The 24637-nt window shown below is 40.3% G+C and overlaps 1 protein-coding gene across 1 annotated transcript; it reads left to right on the top strand.

Annotated features, from left to right (window-relative positions):
* Window positions 1–4872: 4872 nt before the first annotated feature.
* LOC138892533 (uncharacterized) lies at window positions 4873–6443 on the top strand. Its single transcript, XM_070176263.1, has 4 exons — window positions 4873–4876; window positions 4961–5172; window positions 5667–5900; window positions 6204–6443. Exons 1-4 carry the CDS (start codon window positions 4873–4875, stop codon window positions 6441–6443), a joined length of 690 nt encoding a protein of 229 aa, XP_070032364.1.
* Window positions 6444–24637: the final 18194 nt, after the last annotated feature.

Raw genomic sequence — 24637 nt, 5'->3', positions numbered from 1 at the left:
ATCGGGGAATTCATTCACAATTAGTACAGATTCAAGGGTAGGCACCTCAGCAGTGGTGTCCATAACTCGAACCAAATGGTAAATATACCCCTTCCTGATCATCTTTGTGGCCTTAAGGTAAGAAATAAACCTACCTTTTGGCATAACATTATTCCCCTCCCATTCAACAGCTGGCTCATTAGGAAACTCAAGCCTCATGATTCTGGCTCGGCAATCGAGTTTGGCAAAACATGAATAAAGCCAATCCATTCCTATTATTACGTCAAAATCAATCATCCCTAGTTCAATAAGATCGGCCATGGTATCCTGACCACGCACCGTAACAACACAATCCCTATAAACCCGTGCGGCCATAATAGACTCGCCAACCGGAGTAGATACAAAGAACGGCTCATGAAGCTATTCCAGTTCTATCCCGAAGCTCATAGCAACATAAGGAGTAATATAGGACAAAGATGATCCGGGATCAATAAGGGCATACACATCATTAGATTGAACAGTCAATATACCTGTGATGACATCCAGGGAAGCCTCCGCACTCTGTCGACCACTCATAGCATAGAATCGGCTGGGTCCCCCCCAAACTCTGTGCAACACCCCTAGTTGTACCACGCCCTGCAGGTGCTAAAGAGCCTCGAGCTGGAGGGTGTGCCGAAGATGTGGCAGTTGTAGGACTGGATGACTGAGTTGTGCCCCTGCCTGTACCCTGACGGGATGCACGACACTCCCTCTGAATATGGCCTCTCATTCCGCATCTGTAACATACTGGCATGTCTAGGTAGCAGACTCCCGAATGTATCCTCCCACACATAGGGCATGGGGCCCTCTGTTGCTGCTGGAATCTCCCTCCTGATCAGCCCTGATGGTGGGACCCCCTGCTACCCTGACCGAGCCTAAAGCGACTCCCCTGCTACTGACCGTGCCTTGATGGCAGGGCACTAGCTGAAGAGTGAGCATAAGACTGGGATGGCCCTGATGATCCTCCCTGAGAACCTGATCTCTAACCTCCGAATGAGTCCCCAAGGTTGCCCGCTGATCGGGCCCTACTACTACTTTCCCGTTCCATCCTGAGCTTTAACTTTTGAGCATCCGTAGCTTGGGCAAATGCCACCATCCTTCCATAGTTCATGTTAGAATTTAGAGCAGCTGTGGAAGCCTCATTAATAACCAAAGGGCTAAGGCCCTGCACAAATCGACGCACTCTTGCCTCCATAGTCGGCATCATATGAACAACATACTTTGACAGGAGCACGAACTCCATGTGATACTCCCACACATTCCTACTACCCTGTTTAAGGGTCTTAAACTCCACAGCACGGTCTGCCATAGTCTCGACAGGCAAGAAATGGTCTATGAAGGCATCCGCGAACTCACTCCATCTCGCCGGAGGGCTCTCCTCCTCACGGGAATCTTCCCACATTTCAAACCAGGAATATGCCACCCCTTTCAGACGATAAGAGGCCAACTCTACTCCCTCTACTTCAGTAGCACGCATAACTTGGAGAGTCTTATGCATCTCATCAATGAAATCCTGAGGGTCTGCCCCGAGATCAGTACCTATGAACACTGGAGGGTCTAATTGAAGAAACCTGTTTACCCTAGAACTAGAAGAATCCTCTTACGAGCTAAATAAGGTGGGTGCAACATTTGACCTCTCGGCCTGAGAAGCTACTAACTGAGTCAGCATCTGAATAGCTCCCCTAAGATCCCCATCAGAAATACCGAGACCTGGAGCTGGGGCTGGAGGTGGAACAGGTATATCGGCGGGAGGGATTGTGGCACCCTCCGCAGGTGTAGGAACTGGGGTAGTTTGTTCTGGAGTAGACGAATCAGGCAGTGTGATAGTAGGGGGATTGTCCTCACCCGCATTATCAAGTAAGGGATCAACAACCACTCCTGGTGTGGCATTGGCTTCTTGGCCAATTCTCGCTCTCTTCTTAGGTGCCATTTACTGAAAGTTAGAACAATGCATGAGTTAGGGGAAAACAACCTCACATTACGCTCTATCGCACGATATAGAACAACAATGAAGGGTATCATTCTTAAATGTCCAAGTAGCCCCCTAATTATAGATGTAGTCGACAACACACCGATAAGAAGGGCTCTACTAGACACGGCTCCGAGACATCCTAGGACACTTTAAAACCTTAGGCTCTGATACCAAGTTTGTCACGCCCCAACCTCGGGGAGAACGACCGGCGCTCAACCGAGTGAACCCGGTCGAGCAAGCCTAGTAAACCTTTCCTATCCGACTTATTCATTATCCAAAAAGGGAATGCGTTACCATTTGTAAAACAGGGGAGAGATCAGTTATATAAATATATAAACATTGCTAGTTCATTTTTCATTATATGCATTATCCTATAGTTAAGTTTCCAAAATACAACTCGATCCAACGACTGCACCAACATACATACATGACCCACAAAAATGTCTACGGAGCCTCTAAGGATACAAAAGAGCAACATGACAAGGCCGGCAACAAGGCCCTGGCTATACCTCAAAATGTGAAAACTTATACAAAGAAGGACTACATGACCCCTGAGAGAAATGGGGCTCACCAAAACTGCTGTGAGGAGAGAAAGAGATCACCACTATCTACGATCGGCACTATTTGCGATGGAACCACCTATATCCATTCAAATATGTAGCGCCCCCAGCAAAAGTACTAGTATGTAAGGCAAACACTAATCTTAGTAGAATGAACAGTGAAACAAAGAGAACGCAGTCATAATAATCAATAAGTACTTCATAGAAATACAAAGAAAACACCAAGTAAGGATCACGTAGTTTCCAATTCAATCTTTCCATCTTTTAGATTAATAATCTTTAGTGCCAAGACACAACTCACAATGCCACCTTGTTTTTACATGGAGTCCGGTCTCGGCCCGACCGGCTAAGCCATCTCAAGTGAGACATATCCATATCCACAATGTAATTCAATAATTCCAATACAAATGCAACCATGTGTACAGCATGGCGTCTGATCTCGGCCCGATCGGCTAAGCCATCTCACTTGAGACATAACCTCTTTCAATTGTCCACTCAATTCACATTTCTTTCCCATCTTCATTACATGGCACACACAACCTCATTTATAAAGTAGTTCTTGGCACTTGGGCACATTTTACAATTCAAGTCTTTCCCTTTTTATTTGTTCAAATAACATCATCATTCATGTTGATAAGTACCATCACATAAGGCATTTCATACATAAGGGAAGGAGCTTGGAAAATCATAATTACATTCTCAAATAGCATGATGACATGGTAACCATCTAAAACATTGAGGGAACATGAATCTTTCAATCAAACACACTAAGGCAAACAATTCTAGTATATTCAAGTAGGAACTTACACCAATTATTCGGATACCAGGAGCTCGATTCTAAGAAGAAGAGAGTTAGTCATACATACCTCAATTGTACTTCTTTAGACTCTACAATTATCCGGAACCCTTATCAACCTAAATCTATTTTTGCAATATACAAATTGAACCCATAATTAGGAAAAATGTTCATAGTTCTAGTTTACTTTTTTTATATTTTATTTTTTCCCACACTCTTTATCACATGAATGCAAGATGAACCACTCTCATACCCATGAAGTATTACCCTAGTACCCCATTATAGCTATGTTTGAAATTAAGCGCTGGGGTGATGAAATCTTACCTTTTTGGATGAAGAAATTGGGTGCTCTACTTGAGTATTTCCAAGCTTTGAGTGATGGTTGAAGATTGATTGATGAAAATTAGGCCCTCCCTCTTGAACCCTCTCTCTCTCTCACTCTAGAAGTATCAGAAAATGAGCTTAAAATAGACCTAAGGGTTGTTTTAACGGAATAGGGGTCGGGTTTTTAGTTAAGAAAAAAAGGTGCCCCGACACAGGTCTGCGATCGCATAATAGTTATGCGGTCCGCAAAGTGACCGCAGAAATGGCCCTCAGGGGCCTAAACTTTCGGCTCAGGTATGCGACCAGTATGCGGTCCGCATACTTGTTCTGCGGTCGCATAATGCACCGCAGAACTCCCTCTGCAGAAACCCAAGAGGAATTATGCAACCGATATGTGGTCCGCATATCGATTATGCGGTCGCATAATCGACCGCAAAACTGACCTCAAATTTGCCAAACTTACTGCTTCACTCTACAGCCATTATGCAGTCCGCCGAGTGATTATGCGGCCGCATAATGGGCCGCGAAAATGCGTTCTTCTGCAAAATATTTTTGTCTCAGTCCGTAGGGTATTGTTCAATCCAAAAAGTCCGAACCGTGGCGAGCCTGCGAGACGCTAAGAATTTCTACTATAATAACGCAGGAATCTAACTCGACACCACGAAACCCCTAGTTTTTGGTTAAAATTTTTACAGGTCCTTACATTTTCTTCTCTTTCAGCAACATTGATAAAGTTGACTCAAAAGGCAACTAAGTTTTAGTGGACTGATGCATGTGAGCGGATTTTCCAAACATTGAAGGACATATTGACTTCAATATAGGTTCTGATACTCCTAGAGGGAACCGATGGTTATGCTATCTATCGTGACACTGTGGGTGTTGGATTGGGTTGTGTATTGATGCAGCATAGTAAGGTTGTCACTTATGCTTCTAGACAACTTAGAAAGCATGAGAAGAAATACCCGACCCAGGATTTAGAGTTAGCCGCGATGATTCATGCACTAAAGATATTGAGGCACTATTTGTATGTCATACATGTTGATATCTATACGGATCATAAGAGCCTTCAGTATATCTTCAAGCAAAAGGAATTGAATTTACGTCAGAGGCGATGGTTGGAGCTACTGAAAGACTATGATGCTAATAGTTTATACCATCCAGGGAAGGTGAATGTAGTAGCCGATGCCCTCAGCCGTAGATCTATGGGTAGCCTATAATATTTATAGCTAGATAAGAGTGAGATAGCCCATGATATTCATCAGCTAGCTAGTCTTGGAGTTCGATTTCTAGATTCAGGTGATACCAGAGTTGCTATTCAGGATACGACAACATTCTCTTTAGTAACTGAAGTGAAGGAACGACAGTATGAGGATCCTATGCTAGCTCATTATAGAGATACTTCCCCTCAAATGAAGAAGATACCATTTGAGATTACAGGAGATGGAGTCCTCCGATATCGAGGTCGATTATGTGTTCCTAATGTGGCATGGCTTCGCCGGCAGGTTATGGGAGAAACTCACTATTCTCGTTATTCTGTTCATCCATGAGCGACGAAGATATATCATGATATCAGGGAAATATACTGGTGGGACGAAATGAAGAAGGATATAGCAGAGTTTGTTGCTTAGTGCCCTAATTATCAGCACGTTAAGATTGAGCATCAAAAACCCGGTGGATTATTGTAGGCTATAGAGATTCCGACTTGGAAGTAATTAATATGGATTTGATCATAGGCTTACCTCATACCCAGCATAATTTCGATTCTATATGGGTGATTGTTGATAGACTTACAAAATCAGCCCATTTTCTACCTGTCAGGACTACGTATTCAGTAGAGGATTATGAAAAGCTTTACATTAAGGAGATAATACAACTTCATGGTGTCCCTATATCTATTATCTCAGATAAAGGTGCTCAATTTACAGCTAATTTCTGGAGGACCCTCCAAAAAGGATTTGGGACTCAGGTAAGTCTTAGTATTGCATTTCATCCCCAGGCAGATGGTCAGGCTGAGCATACTATTCAGACACTTGAGGATATGTTACAGGCTTGTGCGATAGACTTTAGGGGTATCTGGGATGATCATCTTTTGCTTATTGAGTTTGCATATAATAATAGCTATCATTCTAGCATTCAGATGGCTCCATACGAAGATCTTTACGGACGAAAGAGTAGGTCACCTATCGCATGGTTTGATGTTGGGGAAACTAAGTTAGTAGGACCAGAGTTGGTACAACAGGCAGTTGAGAAGATTAAGCTTATACATGAAAGTCTATTAGTAGCTCAAGGTCATTAAAAGTCATATGCAGATAATCGATGGCGAGACTTGGAGTTTCAGGTAGACGACCGGTTATTCCTAAAGGTATCATCGATGAAAGGCGTTATGAGATTCAGTAAGAAAGGAAAGCTTAGCCCTCGGTACATTGGACCTTATAAGATCATACGCAGAGTAGGCCAGGTAACATATGAGTTAGACTTGCCTTCCAACTTGGAGTCTATACATCCAGTCTTTCATGTGTCTATGCTCCATCAGTGTATCGGAGATCCATCTAGAGTTGTTCCAGTTGACGATGTTCAGGTCACAGAGTATCTATCATATGAGGAAGCTCCCATTGCTATACTAGATAGACAAGTTCGGATATTGAGAACTAAGGGCGTAGCTTCGGTTAAAGTAATTTGGAGAAACAAGAATGTGGAGGAGATGACTTGGGAAGCTGAAGAATACATGAAGTCTAGGTATCCTCACTTGTTTTCGCTTCCGGAGGAGGAGTAGATTGAGACATCACAGCCTTTAGGTGCGTATATGATACTGTATTCTTATATTTGTTACTATCATTGGTCATGTGAGGCCATTGGTATTATTGATGATTGTTACTATAATATTGTTGGGTTGCTGCGTGATAGGTTGGTAGTAGTACCGTTACAGATAAGACTCTACCAAAATTTCTATAGATCTTTGGGAGTTTAACATTAGAGGACGAATATTTCTAAGAGGGGAAGATTGTTACATCCTGTGCGTCCCAAGTTGACGTAAAATGAATATGAGACTTGTTAATCATGATTTAAATGAGTTTAAAGTCATAATATGACTATATATGATGTTTGGATATAAAATATAAAGTTGGGGAAAAATCGAATTTAAGTTGTGGAAAAATCGAGTAAGGATTTGCCTTTTAATGAAGCTTTTTGAGCAATACATTTCGTGTGTTATATGAGGTATTTTTGGGAAATATTATATACAAAATTTAAGGTCTTGGAATATAGTTTCCAACACTATTAACTGTTCATTCATATGACATCCGGATAAAAAGAAATAAGTGTCTGAAGAAGGGACAATGCTAGGGTGCCAAGCAAGCACCTCTTTAACTTTTCAAAAGTGGATATATATATGCCTTATGTTGTCTTTTTCTTCATTTTTATAGAGAACACGATCAAATAAGACCTATAAACTTACCCTTAAGCTTTCTACAAGGGTTTCAAAAAGGATTAACATCTCGGGTACGAAATCAAGAAGTGATAACATTAGAACGATCCCTACGACGTAAGTATCATTATACCATCTCTCTTTCTCTTTATAGTTTAAGTTTTGGAAGGTAATTCATATTTAATAAAATGCCTACTTGTTGTATTTAAGCTCTTAAATCTCAAGGAAGGTTGATAAATTCATTTCCTAATAGTTAGAACTCATGGGACGGTGATCGGAAGCCGTGAGTACGATTTATTCCACTTGTAGTGGACTGTTTTGTAGTCCACTCGTGTTGGCCTCTTGTGCTACTGATTTATGGAGTTTGGAAGGATAAAGGGCGTGGAGAAATTCCACATGTGGTAGGATAGTGGGATGGTCGCTCGTCGTTGCAATTTCAGGCTAGTTGATACCTTGTCGATTGGGTGTGTTATGGTATATTTGTACTTTTTGTTGTATTAAAGGTCCCAAATTGTAGTTAGGTTGTTTATGAGTTGCTGATTGTATTGTGTTGTTGTCTCTCCAATAGTAGGCTTGAGAAAGCAGTAAAATCAGGAAAAATGCTGCCCGTTTTTGTTACAGATTAAGTTACTTTCGTTACATAAATGAGAGAGTCATTTGTAGCTTGACAATAGCTTCACTGTCGTTGTTGTAGATTAAGGTGCAGTGAGATGAGTTTAGCATTGTTATTGGACAGATTCAATAAAGTATGTTAAGGCTATCCCTTCTTTTCTTTTGGCATGATCCATATGATACAACAAAACGAGCAAACAGACAACTTTCACAAATGACTCTATTCTTAAAAGTACTAGGGTTGCCTATGTTCTTGATTCCCCATATGTCCTATTATTATATCGTATGTTCATGGGTCTCAGAAAATATGTATGTTGATAAAGTTTATTTCGTGAGATTAACCGTGCATGTTGATCTTATGACATTCCGAGAGATCTTATTGACTTACTTCTTATGCATTGCATTCATTTATACATGTACATTGACCCATGACCAGATGGCATTATATACGCGTATATTATATGTATATGGGGTATGGCGAAAAGTTATGACATTATATATGCACCACCACCTGATTAGTTGGTATACATTGATAAATTTCGCCCACTGAGGCAGAGATGATATGATCGGATGCCTTCAGAGGCTTGATGATGCTATGTACGAATATACCTAAGCATGATATGACACTTATACGCATATGCATGACATTATAAATATTTCATGATTCACAGAGCTATTCAGACTTACAGGTTGAGTCTTTTACTCCATGTTTCTTTCATGTCTTTTATATACTGATATTTATGCCTTACAAACTTGGTACATTATTCATACTGATGCCCTACTGCCTGGGGGACTGTGTTTCATACCCGCAGGTGCAGGTAGACAGGCTGACGATCCCCTTCTTAGGATCCTTGCTCAGTGAGAGTTGGTGTGCTCCATTTGATCCGAAGCTACTATTAGGTTTTGGTACGATACTATACATACATATGTAGGTATGACGGGGACCAGTCCTGTCATTTATCTCGCCCTACCGTATTCAGCACATATATATATATATATATATATATATATATATATATATATATATATGTATATATATGTATGTATGTATATATGTCTTTTGGGCATGTTTCCTTATGTTATTAACATGATTCAGCAGTTTATTGACAGATGTTATGCATGACCTACCCTTATTTTATGTTTATATCTTAGAGATATGCTTAGGGGTGTTTGAAGGTAGTAGTCGGGCACTCATCATAGCCCATCGATTTGGGTTGTGACAAAAGTGATATCAGAGCAGTTCTATCCTAGGGTTGTCTACAGACCGTATCTATTAGAGTCTTGTTTATGAGTGTGTTATACAGCACACTTATAAACAAGAGGTTGCATGACATATAGGATGTTATATTCCCTTCTTATCTTAGATCGTGCAATATAAGGATTCATTTTCCTAACGATATGTTATGTTTTTAGCGATTCATAAAAAGGCTACAACCACCCAGAAGGTCAAGTCCGTGGCTGATGAGACTACGAGTCGAGCGCCACAAGTTGCCAGGGCTCGGGGAGAGTCTTAGAGTGTGACTCCATCTCAAAATTCACATACCCCGCCCTCTCCAGAGGAGATCCAAGAGGCACCAGCTCCAATGCCCGTCCTAGTTCCCCCAGTGCGTCATCCAAATTCACAGGGTCAGGAGGTGAGAGATGTTATTCAGCTATTGACTCGATTAGTGGCCGCATAGGCTCGGCGCCAGGAGGTAGGTATTGGTCATGCAGATAGGGCCATCAATGCGAGGGTTCATGATTTCATTAATTTGGACCCTCCGGTATTCATTGGAGCATATCCAAACGAGGACCCTCAGGTGTTTATCAATAAGATGCAGAGGACTTTGAGGGTAATGAAGGCAACTTCGACTAAGTCAGTTGAGCTAGCTTCCTATAGACTTGGGGATGTTGCAATTAATTGGTGCGAGTCTTGGGATTTGTCCAGAGGTGAGGATGCCCTTCTAACAGTATGGCATGAGTTTATAGAGGCTTTGTTTCATCATTATTTGCCATCGGAGCTTAGATGGGCCAGAGTTGATAGGTTCTTGACCCTTCGGCAGGGTAATATGAGTGTTCGGGAGTACAAACCTGATGATTCATGGTACTACGTGGAAGAAGTCAACCATCTTTTTCCTAAAGCGATTTGGTTATCTTCTTGCAACATTGGTAGCGTTCTTCACCCGCCAACTGCTCTTTTGCCCTATAAAGGTTGCAAGCATTGATACAATTGCTCTTCTACTCAATTCTATAAGTTCTCATTCAGAATTTGTGAACTCCGTTCTTCAGAGTTGCAATCCAGGTTCTATTGTTCCTCTCTTGTCCTGATATTTTAGTAGTTTGATATTTTAGTGTAATTGTATCTCCTTGTCTGCCTATTTTGTTCTTGAATCTTTAGTTAGTATTGTTAAATTAATTGCATTAGTGATAGATTTGCCTACTTGTTTATATTGTTATTTACCTATTTACATCTTTATTTCAAACATCCCCTAGTAGTTCTGTTCTAGTTTTACACATTTTCTTTGTGATCTTTAGTTGTAGATTATAGCCCCTTTAGCTCTTGTATTGTATTTCTTCACCTATTTATGTATCCTTTAGTTATAGATTATAGTTTTTTTTTATTTCTTCACTTGTTTTTCTACCCTTTAGTTGTAGATTATAGCTCATTTAGTTCTTTTGTTTTATTTCTTCACCTGTTTTTCTATCATTTAGTTGTAGATTATAGTTCCCGTTAGTTCCTTTATTTTATTTTTTCACCTGTTTTGCGACCTTTAGTGGTAGATTATATTTCGGTAATTCATTTTATTTTTGTCTCTTGTTTTTGAGATAGTGCTTGCGTAGTGACTCCTAGATTATAGTGTTTTGGCGAACGATGGTAGGGTAAGGTCTTGCCCTCGAGGGTGTCAGTGCGGGGGAGGGGGAGCAGGGGGGAGCGAGGGGGAGGGGGTAAGAGGGCTAAGGGAGCTACTAGGCTGAGAGTGGGGTCTTGGAACATAGGAACTTTTAATGGAAAATCTGTAGAGTTAGCGAAGATTCTCGAGAAAAGGAAGATTAATATAGCTTGTGTACAGAAGACTAGGTGTGTAGGAGATAAGGCGCGGGATGTGGGCAATTTCAAACTTTGGTATTCTGGGAGGGTGGGGGTAGGAACGGGGTAGGTATCTTGGCTGATAAGGATCTCCGTGAACTAGTAGTGGAGGTTAGGAGGGTGAATGACTGGCTGATGACTATTAAGCTAGTTGTTGGAGGTTTTACTTTGAACATAATCAGTGCGTACGCACCCCAAGCAGGCTTGGATGAGGAAGTCAAGAGGCATTTATAGGAGGATTTAGATGCGATGGTGCATGGTATCCCGCATATCGAGAAGCTTTTCATAGGAGAAAATTTCAATGGCCACATTGGAGCGACATCTGGGGGGTATGATGATGTGCATGGTGGCTTTGGTCTTGGAGATAGAAATGGAGGAGGAACGTGTTTGCTGGACTTTCCTAGAGCATTTATTTGGTGATAGGAAACTCGAGTTTCCTGAAGAAGTGGGAGCACTTGGTCACCTTTCGGAGTTCGGTTGCCGAGACTCAGATTGATGATTTACTCTGCAAAAAGTACGATAGAGGTCTTTGCACGGATTGCAATGTCATTCCGAGTGAGAACCTCTCGACCCTTCATAGGCTCCTGGTCATGGACCTTGAGATCACGAAGAAGAGGAGGAAGAGGGCGATGTATAGCCAACATAGGATAAAGTGAGGAGACTTGACGGAAGCTAAAGCGCAAGAGTTGGGGGTCATGCTGGTGACTATGGGGGCTTAGAGGAGTGGTGGGGACACAAGCACTATATGGACCATGACTGTGCAGTGCATTAAGGAAGCCGCGAGAGAGGTATTAGGGGTCTCAAAGGGTTACTCTGGTGGTCACAAAGGAGACTGGTGGTGGAATGGAGAGGTGTAAGAAAAAGTGAAAACCAAGAAAGTAGCGTATCTGAAGTTAGTAGAAAGTGTAGACGAGGAGGAGAAGAGGGCGAATAGGGAGCATTATAAGTTGGCTAAAAAAGAGGCAAAGCTAGCAGTTACGGCGGCCAAGACTGCAGCTTTTAGTCGTTTGTATGAGGAACTCGAGGGCCGAGGTGGGGATAAGAGGTTGTTCAGGTTAGCCAAGGCGCGAGAAAGGAAGGCGCATGACTTGGACCAAGCGAAGTGCATCAAGGACGAAGAAGGTAGAGTTTTGTTGGATGAGGGGCTTATCCGTCGGAGATGGCAGACCTATTTCTAGTCTCTTGAACAAGGAGGGGGACATGAGCATTGTATTGGGTGATTTGGAACTCTCCGGGAGTCATTGTGACTTTGGGTATTATATGCGGATTAGAGTTGATGAAGTTGAGGGGGTTATGCGTAAGATGAGCAGGGGCAAAGCGACCGGGCTAGATGAAATCCCGATGGAGTTTTGGAAGAGTGCGGGCAAGGCAGGCTTGGAGTGGCTTACTAGGTAAATTAATGTCATGTTTAGAACGAAAAAGATGCCCGAAGAGTGGAGGTGGAGCACGATGGTTCCTTTATACAAGAACAAGGGTGATATCCAAAATTGTAATAACTATCGGGGTATCAAGCTGCTTACCTATACTATGAAATTCTGGGTGAGAGTGGTAGAGCTAAGGGTGAGGAGAAGTGTGTCTATTTACGAGAATCAGTTTAGGTTTATGCTGGGGCATTCGACTACAGAAGCCATCCACCTTGTTAGGAGATTGATGGAGAAGTATAGGGAGAGAAAGAAGGACTAGCATATGGTGTTCATCGACTTAGAAAAGGCGTACGATAAAGTCCCGAGGGAGGTTTTGTGGAGATGTTTGGAGGCTAGAGGTGTACCTGTTGCCTACGTTAGGTTGATTAAGAAACGTATGATGGAGCAAAGACCCGAGTGAAGATGGTGGGTGGGGACTCTGACCATTTTCCGGTTATGATGGTGTTGAATCAAGGGTCGGCACTCAGCCCTTTTTTGTTTGCTCTGGTGATAGACGTACTGACGCGCCACATCTAAGGGGAGGTGCCATGGTGCATGCTATTTGCAGATGATATTGTATTGATTGATGAGACACGATACGGTGTGAACGTGCAATTAGAGGTATGGAGGCAGACCCTGGAATCTAAAGGTTTCAAGTTGAGCAGGACCAAGAAAGAATACTTGGAGTGTAAGTTCAGTAGCGAGACTCAGGGAGGGAAAGGGGAAGTGAGGCTGGATTCGCAAGTCATCCCTAGGAGAAGTAGTTTTAAGTACCTTGGGTCTATTATTCAGGGGGTGGGGAGATTGATGAAGATGTCACACTTCGTATTGGGGCTAGATGGATAAAATGGAGACTCGCTTCTGGTGTTTTGTGTGACAAGAAGGTGCCACCGAAGCTTAAGGGTAAGTTCTACAGAGTGATGTTCAGACCAGCGATGTTGTATGGGGCTGAGTGTTGGCCAGTCAAGATCGCTCATGTCTAGAAGATGAAGGTATAAGAGATGAGGATATTGAGATGGATGTGTGGTCACACTAGGTTAGATAGGATCAGAAACGAGGTTATTCGCGACACGGTGGGTGTGGCCCCTATTGAGGACAAGATGCAGGAAGCGCAACTTAGGTGGTTTGGTCATGTGAGGAGGAGGAACACAGACTCCCCGGTGAGGAGGTGTGAGAGGTTGACATTGGAGGGCCTACGGAGAGGTAGAGGTAGGCCAAAGAAGAGGTAGGGAAAAGTGATTAAGCAAGACATGGCGCAACTTCAGCTGACCGAGGACATGGACCTTAAAAGGAAGGTATGGAGGTCGAGGATTAGGATAGTAGAGTAGGTAGTCTAGAGTGTTCATAATAGTAGTATTGGCACGCAGTCTTGCTTTCTATTGGTAATAAGTTTTTATGACCAACTGTTGTTTCTTTCATTGTTGATCACATTACTGTCTTATTATCTTTATTCTATTTTATATGACTTTTTGGTACTGTCCCTCCTTGTCTATATTTTCATTAATATGATGCTTATGCTTTCCTGAGTCAAGGGTCTATTGGAAATAACCTATCTATCCTCACAAGGTAGGGGTAAGGTCTACGTATACACTACCTTCCCCAAAGCCCACGGTGTGGGATAATACTGGGTATGTTATTGTTGTTGTTAAGGCTCCAAACGAAATGCTTAACATATTATCTGACACCTCATAATTACATGGTGCATATACCATCAAACAAACTATAACTGATTTAATGAGTCGTTCGCAGTTTCGCAGTCTGAATTTATTCATACTTACACATATATGGCTTAATCTTTGAGACAAGCATATAACTACTGGAAGGATCAACCAGGTAGCATTCCTCATTGACGTCGGCGTCACATGAGCATGGACGACCCAAAGGGAATGGCCAAGTCCAAGACGAGCATGACTGTCATTCGTAAGGAGCATTCTTTGGACAGATAGGAGCCGATGAAGACCCCATGCCCATTGCGTTTACCGAATTCGAGAGTCCGAGCATACTAGTCATAGACTAAGCCATCGCACGACGAATCGAGGAAGATATGATACACAACTTTAGCTTTTGGTTCACCCCGCACGTCGAACACGAGGGGCGAAAGGCAACCGATTGTACTTGATAATGCCTGGGCATTAGGTATGAAACACAGAAAACCGACACCGAACAAGCCTATTTTGCGCTTGTGCCATGATTGATATGGCATGCGAGCTAGGACGTCACTGCTCAAGCAGGGATCCAACCTAGCCACACAAGCCAAACACCACTCATGTGCTGTATGTACACTTGCCTCGCCGATGCATGCCAACAATAGCTCCAACACGCGATGCGCATCCATGTGTTGTTGCCAATGCCAACATTGCAAAGCCAAGACAAGCCCTGCCAGGCACGAACATGGGGTTGGAGTGTAGAAATAAAGAAGGCTCCACAAGTTAAATGCACGAATACAACCCACAACAACCGCATGACATTCGATATGTACTAAGCTTAGCCCCACGCGCACGGCACCTTGAGGCACCGCTTGCACGATGTACCACCATTCCGCTGCCAAACGTCAACAACTGCCACAAGCAATGCCATCACGAGGCACAACCCGAAACAGCCGCACGATCTTTAACATGTACTAAGCTCAGCCCCATACGCATGGCACCTTGCGGCGCTACCCTCCTATGCGCATGGCACCTTGCGGCGTTACTTGCCAAAAGCCAGCAACTTCCACGAGTGATGCAACAACTAGGCACAACCAACAACAACCACACAGCCTTCGACATGTACTAAGCTTAGCTTCATGCGCACGGTGCCTTGTGACACCACTTGCACGACGCACCACCATTCCGTTGCCAAAAGCCAGCAACTGCCACAAGCGATGCCGCCACTCGATGTTGCCCACAGCTACCGCACGACGTTCGACATGTACTGAGCTTAGCCTCATACGCATGGCACCTTGCGGCGCTACTTGCACGATGCTCCGCCGTTCCATTTCCAAAAGCCAACAGCTTCCACGAGCGATGCCAGACACTACCCACAACAATCGCATGACATTCGACATGTACTGAGCTTAGCCCCATGCGTATGGCACCATGCGGCGCTACTTGCACGATGCTCCGCCGTTCCGTTGCCAAAAGCCAACTGCTACTACGAGCGATGTCGCCACCCAATGTTGCCCACAACAACCGCACGACCATCGACATGTACTAATCCTAGCCGCACGCGCATGGCACCTTGCGGCGCTACTTGCACGACGCTCAGCTGTTCTGTTGCCAAAGGGCAGCAATTGCCACGAGCAATGCCACCACCAAACGTACTACCAGCACACACGAGTGCTTGTCGGCACATTTTGCGAACACCGGTGACATAGAACGGCCAAGCCATGCATGCCCCCAATGCCCACGCCGCATGCCAGCGTCCCCCATGCATGTCCGCCTCAGCGTGGCAGCAAGCACCTTGAACTAAGTGATAGGAGTAGACATGTTTTGGTTAGAAAATCATAATAGACATGTACAATACCAAATTGCACAAACTAAAGTACAACTTAGCTAATACATTCACAAATGGTTTTTAAACATTGTAAATGATATTTTTTATAAAAAATAATATTTTATTTTTGAAAAATATTTATTATAAAACGAAAAATACATAATAAAATACTAAAAAATAAGAAAAATATTATAAATATAAAAAAATAATGGATAAAATTTCCAATACATCTAGCATGTTTACATGGCGTTCAAATCAAGGACTTCTTATTAACCTCGAATTAACTATTTTCAATTAAACTTTAGTTTGTATTAGTTATTGGATGTCAATTTAGATGTGCGATTTCTCATGGTGATTAAGCTAATTAAGAGGAGGTTTTTTTCTGAACTTCGTCTATTTATTTTTAGGTTCGTAATTTATTAAGGACTATTATAGAATAGAAATGATATTTGCTCCTCCAATCAGAAATGGATAAGTTTTCCTTTTAAATCATCATTTATCTAATAAAAACAGTAGATAAATAAACTCACTTTCATCCTTCATAATCAATATAATTGAATTCATTTCTACTTTGCCTTTTATAATTTTGGGTGAATTTTATAGGACTTAATTAAAAATGTGGTGGTGTTTAAAAGAGAATATCATTGGTATCCTAAAGGACAATATCCTTATTTTTAGTATAACTCAAATTCATTATATAAGCTCGCGTTTAGCCATAGATTTTGGTAACTTTTTTTAAAATAAAATTTAAAAATACTGTTCGTTCATGGAATATGATCAGTTTTTGAAAAACATATCAAATTCCCAAAATCTGGTTTAGGGTAGTTTGGGTGAAATTTTTTCTTCCACTCATAAAACTTTAAGTTTTTTTCAAATATTCATTATACTAAGCTCCCGTTTAGCCATAGATTTTGATAATCATTTTTTCAAAAAACAAAATTAAAAACATTGTTCGTTCATGGAAAATGATCAGTTTTTGAAAAAAAATTGATTTGTTTTTTTCCAAATTCCCAAATCTGGTTTAGGGTAGTTTGGGTGAAATTATTTCTTTCACTAACAAAACATCAATTTTTTCTCAAATAAAATACATGTCCAAACAAAATTTTAACTTTCAAAATTATTTTCAACACAATTTTAAAGACTCTTTTTTTAAGTTTCAACCAAATTTATGTCCAAATGCTAGCTAAGTTTCCACATTAATATTAATATTTCATAACATAGAACGTATTTAAGATATCATAAGAAGAAAAAATACGTGAACATCAGCAAATAGGAAGATCAAAGTACTAAAACCGATTATAATGTATTTGTTTGCTTTATTTTTGTCTTTCTTTCCAAATTTTAAATTAAACGTTTGGATAGTAAATTAAAATTTTATTTTGAAAGATGAAACCTTGAATGGCCATTATTTCAAAATTTTATTATATTCCTATTTCTAGATGGTATTTTAATAAGTTAATAAACAATGGAATAATTTCACACATTACCAAACTAAATTTACTTTTCTAAACCTTGATTCTTGACTTTGTTCGTAAGTATATTGACCGTAAATTCTAAAAACTAGAGTTGCATTTGGGTTTTAGGAAACTTTTCGGATATTTCATTTTTTTGAAGCTTTGATAAAGTTAACAGGTACAAAAAGAAGCAATAGTTGTTTTCTTCTACATTTTAGTCATTTGGAAGGATGTTTTGTGTACTAATGTTGAACACTTCTCCTTATGGTTTCCTAGGTTAGAAACAATAATCCTACAAATGGGGTTTGGGGAGGATAGTGTGTACACAGACTTATTCCTATCCTGTGTAGGTACAAAAGCTATTTCCGATAATGTCACTACCCAATTTCCACTATAGGTTGTGATGGCGCCCAACATCGCTGCTAGGCAAGCCAACGGTGAACTAGCCATGCAATTGTTCTTTTAAATATTTTCAAAATAATTGACTTTATTTATTATGACAATGATTAATAGAAAATTATATTAAAGTAAAGCATAAAATAATGAAAGAGTAAAATAGTGAATTTAATACTAAAAATCATAAAATGTCTACTAGAATATTTCTAAAACCCGGTGTCACAAGTGTATTAGCAAACTAGTAGAATATACAAAACCTCATATACTACTGTCTAGAGTAAGATAGACAGAAAATAAATACAATAAGAAGAGACTGCGGGCGCGGCAGAATGGGCATAGAGAGCAGCTCACCACTAAGCCTCGGGGTAACGGGGGTATGCACCTGAATGGCCGCCAGATGCACCTGTCTCAGATGTTGCACGATTAGGGAAGAAGTGTAGTGTGCGTACATAAACAATATATACCCAGTAAGTATCTAGTCTAAAATCGAAGAAGTAGTGCCTGGAGGTCGACATCGACACTTACTAAGGGCTAATAAATAAAGTACAAAAATTCTAAATAGGCATGGAATATATCAATAATAATAACGCAATAATGAACAATAAATAATTGGTTCTTTAACTAGATTCCAATTAAGATCTCCAATTATCACATACTAACTCCAACAAATAAGAGCGTTCAAGTAAATTATAATTTCTCAAGTCATGGAAGAAATATAAAGTATAATCAGACTTCGAGCAATATCACGCACGATTTATGCCGAGGTTGTACGACCCGATCCAGAATAATATGTACACCGCCAAGGGTAGACCGGCGCAAACCATGAATGTATCTATTATAGTGCCGAGGCATTCGGCCCGATCCACAAGAAGAGAGAATACTCTACGAACTCCGATTTAATGGCTACTACAACAATAATACACAAGGAGGTATAATTTCTACCAATGGTCAAGTAACCCACCAAAACTCAAAGTAATGAAGTTCGTTCTTTACGAATGTAACAACCCGACCGGTCATTTTGAGTATTATAATCCCGTTTCCCCATTTACTGCCCAAATTGGCTTTACAGTTTTTGTGTGACTTGCCAGAGCAATTGGTTTGGGTCCGATAAGGTTTTGGAATGAATTGGAACACTTAGTTCCAAGGTTTAAAGTTTAAGTGAAAATAGTGACCGGATGTCGACTTATGTATAAACGACCTCGGAATTTAATTCTGATGATTCTAATAGCTCCGTATGGTAATTTTGGACTTAAGAGCGTGTCTGAAAAATTATTTGGAGCTCCGTAGTGGAATTAGGCTTGAAATGCCGGAAGTTGAATTTTTGGGAAGTTTTTCCGGGGGATTGACATTTTGATATCAAGGTCGGAATTCGATTTTGAAAATTGGAATAGCTTCGTTATGTCATTTATGACTTGTGTACAAAATTTGAAGTCATTCCGGATTGATTTGTTATATTTCGGCACAAGATATAGAATTTGAAAGTTCAAAGTTCATTAGGCTTGAATTGAGGTGCGATTCATAGTTTTAACGTTATTTGATGTGATTCGAGACTTCGACTAAGTTCGTATGATGTTTTAGGACTTGTTGTTATATTTGGTTGAGGTCCCAAGAGGCTCGGGTGAGTTTCGGGGTGGTTTCGGACCATTTCTACGCCATTCTTAGTTGCTGGTTTTTGGCCATAGAGGTATGCATCGCGATAGCGGACAAATGATCGCGATTGCGAAGAGCAATTTTGCTGTTTGGGCATTGTGAATCGTGATCGCGGAAGCCTTTTTGCTATTGCATAGAGAAATATCCTTCTGCACTGATCCGACTTTGGAAGCTTATATCTCGCAGTTATAAGGAATTTGGAGATGATCCAAAAATAAAAATTGTAGCGCTTGATATCTAGGTTTCATAAATGTAAACTATTTGTCATTGGGAGTTGTGTACAAAACTTTATGGTGGATATACTATAGTTTATCTGGGAAGAGTTTGGAAATCTCTGTTGCACAGGGCTAACTTTGGAAGCTTATATCTAGCAATATATAATGAATTGGGAGATGAGCAACAAATGAAAGTTATAGCCCTTGGAGTTTAGTTTTCAGAAAGTTAAACTATTTGCAATTTGGAGTTATGTATAAAATGTTATGATTATTAAACTATAGGTTGTCTGGAAGAGTTGGGGAGTTTATTCTTCGCGATCACGAAGCATTTTCCGCGATCGCAAAGAGCAATTTTGGGGTTGAAAAATTTTGTGTTTCGCGATCGCGAAGAGTAAATGCCCGTACATAAGATATATTTCGAGTTTTCGGCCATTTTAACACATTTGGAGCTATGGAGCTCGATTGAAGCGATTTGTGAGGCGATTTTCATCATATGGATTGGGGTAAGTGATTCTAACTCGGTTTTGGTTAAATTATACGAATCTATTATTGTTTTTATCAACAAATTAGTGTTTTGGGTTGAAAATAGTAGAAACATTCATGGACTTTAATTGAGGATTTGAATGCTGAGTTGTGGTCGGATTTGAGTAATTTTTGATATGGTTAGACTCGTGGTTGAATGGAGGTTTGGATTTTCTGAGTTTTATCGTATTCCGAGACGTGGGCCCCATAGATAATTTTTGGGGCATAATTTTGGATTTTTGGAAAATATTAGTAATTTGATATGGAATTAATTTCTATAATTTTGTGAGCTTAATCAAATTAATTATGACTAGATTCGAGCCGTTTGGAAGTTGATACACGCAGAATTGAATTTCTGGAGCATTGCTTAGCTTGCTCGACGTTGGATTTGGCTTTTTCGAGGTAAGTAACTCTTATAATCTTGGAGTTGAGGGTATGAACCCTGAATATACATATTTCGTGAATTGTTGAGAGGTAACGCACATTCTAGGTGACGGGTGTGTGGGCGTGCTCTATAGAAATTGTGACATAATTTTTTATGTGAAATTTTGTAGTTAAATGATCTTCGCATTTTTCATGCAGTTTTATGAGTTAAAGAAATTGAGCTGAAAAGCATATTAAAAATCATGTTGAGGCTATGTGCCAGTATTATTGGGACCCACATAGGTCATATTATTGTAAATTATTTATTTTAAATTAAAAATTCATACTCAGTCATATTCATTTTATTGCATATCATATCTCAGTCTCTGTTGTTATTTATTGATACATCATATCATCATTTTGGGCTATTCTCATGACATTGTGAGCCCATAAGAGATAGACTGGAGAGATTGATGACTGAGGGAGGCCGAGGGCCTGATTGTGAAGATATTTTTTTTGGTAACGGGCTGCATGCCGTAGCAGGCCACGTTGTCTTTATATATATATTATTATAACACGTGAGTTGTCCGTGCAGCATATGAGTTGTCCGTGTGGATCTAGATATGGTATTATAGCATGTGAGTTGTCCGTGCTTATAGCTCTTGGGCTGTAGGAGCCCCTCATGAGTCTTTACAAACCTCCAGTGAGCGCAGTCGACTATAAATAGGGATTGGGCTGCACGCCGCAGCAGGTATTGTATAGCGCTGAGTGATTGAGTGTGTTGAGCATAGTGAGAGAGAATGCGAGACAGTGAGATTGAGTACTCTGAGAGTGTGAGTACATGAGTACAATATCTGAGATACATTGCATTAACATACACACATGCTATATATGCATAGAGATGTGTTTTTCTCATGCTGTACGGTATCACATTATTCATGATTTCTCACACATGTTGACAGATGGGCATAGTGATGCATTTGTTTTACACGGGTTATCTAGAAAGAAAATGAAACATATCATTTATTATTGCGAGGATTTTGGAAAAATTATTGCTTTCAAACTTATTCATATTTTTGGAAATTTCGGTAAATGATTTGGGTTTTTCACTGATGTACTTGAAAGGAAGAACTATTATTTTTGAAATCATGATTTGGCTGAGCATTTTATCTCTGAGTTACTTCTGGTATTATTTACTTTATGTTGTTATGGACTGTTGTGGACAAGTGGTTTTGGACCCGACCTTGGTAGAAGCTCATCACTACTTTCAGCCTAAGGCTAGGTTTGTTATTTACTAAGTACATGGGGTCAGTTGTACTTATACTACACTTCTGCACATTGCGTGCAGATGTTGGCTGTTGTTGTTGATGTGCTGGATGGTTGCGGGATTTGAAGATGTTCCAGCATTCCTGTTGTAGCTTCCTCTTGTTCATGGTAGCCTTGGATTTATAAAAGCTCTGTTTATGTATTATTCAAACAGACTATGTAATTATTTCATTTTCGCTTTGTATACTCTATTCTTAGAAGCTCATGATTTGTAATACCAGTTCTTGGGGGATGTTTAAGATTAAGATCTTTATTCACTTAAATTGCTTTAATAGTTATTATTAGAATTGGATAATTGAAAGTTGGCTTACCTAGTGGGTTGGATTAGGTGCCATCACGACTAGTTGGATTTTGGGTTGTAACAAGGTGGTATCAGAGCTCTAGGTTCATAGGTTCTATAAGTCATGAGAAAGTGTCTAGTAGGGTCTTACGGATCGGTATGATGATGTCCATACTTATCTTCGAGAGGCTACAGGGCATTTAGAATATATACTTCCTATCTTTCTTCCCTTATCGTGCAGGATTGATTCAACTTGGGACATAACTCTTTGAATTCCTTCCACGTATTCGTATACATACATGAGCGTTTGGTATCAGATGTGCATCGTCGACTTGTGATTCTATGAACGAGGTTTGAGGTTAGTATTCTGTGTTTTGGTGATGGGCCAGTCTAGAGGACTTGAGGCCATGGTTAGACCGTAGCTTGAGCTCGGTAGCTTCAGTTGTAACCTGTACAATTGGACTCATATGTTCGGTAAGGACCCTACAGTGGAATTTGTGGCTCGATGAGCGGTGAAATGTCTTTGTGATGAGTATGATGTAACTGCGGGATGTGTTAAGACGATTTGAATGTGACAAGAAGTGTTTCCTTAAAATGTAAAAGGCCATTGGGTGCTTGATTTTCGTTTTGATGTGACGTACAGTCTCGAGTGTGAATGTTTTGAAGGATCTTTCACGATTGTTAAATTTTGGGTCAAATTAAATTCTCATGTCTAGTTAGTGAGTTTGGACTCAGATAGACTAAGTGATTGCATAGTAATTATGACTGTGAAAGGGTATATCAAGATAACAATTTGAGGTTAAGCTGGTTGGTTATTTCCTACAGAGTAATCTACGTAGGTGTATTCCTTATGATGTGAGTGGAGAGTTTTTGTTCTGCCAGTGGGGCATATGTGTGAAGATTTGAATTTGAATCTAGCTGAGAAAGTTGACTTGAGTGTCAAGAGAATGATTTCGAGCTTAGCAGATGATTTGGGGTATTTTTTTGGTTGGCGTTGCATGAGTTTGAGAAGAAGTTTTGTTGAACTGACTATGGCATTATGACAGTAATAGAGTATTGGTATTGTGAGTTATGGAATATTTTAATCTATGGCTTTGAGCCAAGTGGGGGAGCCAGCTATTGATAATTCAATTTCATGATCATATGTAAAGGTTTAGTTTTGGGTTGAGGCATACTGGCGGGTTAGTTATGACTTGCAATAGTTGAGATCGATGATGGCTCGAATAAGGAAATTCCAGGATACGGGTTATATTGCACGTATGAATATATGAAAATCGTGGGAAGAGTGAGTTATTATTTGTGAATGATATAGTGCGCACGGAGTATGGATTTGCTAGGTGGCATTAAAGTAGAGTTACTTCTTTGAGAGTTATTGTGCTAATGGGGCACGTGTCTTTTGGCCCATTTGGGCAGTGTAATGTGGATTTGAACAATGGGGGTAATTATCGAGAAAGTTCTAATGGATTCGAGATTTATATGTACCAATTGAGAATTTTTGGCGTATTTGTTTGCGGCTAAAATCTGAGATTTAAGTTGGATGGTGTCGAGACTTGTGGCATTTTTGTATATCATTATGGATTTTATATTTTGGTATTAGGAAGGTGAATGAAATGGCCTTAGACTCAAATAAGGTATTTTCAGAGTGGGTGTTTCAGTTGTGGTATTTATATGGGTAATTATGATGTGGTGAGACTCTACAGATATTTTGGTGGTAATATTCTTGGGTTTGGTGACCTACGTGGTTTGGTCGAGTTAGAGAAATTTAGTTCTAATAGATTGGTTATGTGCAGATGGATTTCAAAGTGTTCTTGATGGTTTCTACCATGGTTGGAACTAGATATTTTCTACTGGTGTGAGAAACGTGTTGTGTATTATGATTTCCTCTTGGACGGAAGCAAGATAAAGATTTCTAACTAACTGGATATGTAATTTGCTGGTGACCAGAGTGATAATGAGATTCTTGTGCTTTTCACATGATGGCAAGATAGATGTTATATGTTATGCGGAAGTTAGATTTACATGTACAAGGTGGCAGTTCAGTCTTGAAGGAAGGTAACGAAGTTTGGGCAGAATGGTCATGAATTCTTAGACAACATGGGCGGTTCCAAATGACTAGATGATTACGATTACTACTAGGTGTATGATAAGGGTGCGTATTTCAGAAGGCGCATTGTATTTTGACTTACGGATGTTTAATTAGTATTGCGGTACTCACATGGTTTATAGACTGCTGATATTCAAATTTTGCCAAGTGGCACGGAAGAACTTTTAAAGTATTTCTCGTGGGATGATCATGTATGAGAGAGGTGTTAGGCATTCGGGCGGTGGAGATGGAATCAAATATGGTGATTCGCGTGTTCTATGGATTTGGAGATTTGGGAGTTCTCAGGAGAAAATTGTTTCATGGTTATGGACTGTGAAGTTATGGCCGGAGCTAGCCAGATGATAGAATGTATTATGATTCAGTCATTATGGAATTTTGGAGGGATTTTTATCTATTTGTAGGTAACCCGAGTTGATTTGGGGGACCATTGGTAGGCCCAATTAAGATATGTATTCTACACCAAGCTGGAATGGTTGGCTTCATACTGCTATTGTTGAGGGATGTGTCATTCGATTGATGTTGAACTTATTCATGTTCTGAAATGATCTGTGAGTTACTCATTTATGCTACGAGGAGTTGTGATTCATTGGTTATGTGCACAGAAGGTGCGGTTCTATTTGAGCTTTATAGCAGAATTTGAGCGTGATGAGTATTTGGGTATTGCATGATCGATTGCG

This window comes from Nicotiana tomentosiformis, chromosome 5 (genome assembly GCF_000390325.3).
Source record: "Nicotiana tomentosiformis chromosome 5, ASM39032v3, whole genome shotgun sequence".
Lineage (NCBI taxonomy): Eukaryota > Viridiplantae > Streptophyta > Magnoliopsida > Solanales > Solanaceae > Nicotiana > Nicotiana tomentosiformis.
Note: the sequence above shows the minus strand (reverse complement) of the source record. Positions and strands in the feature narration are given on the sequence as shown.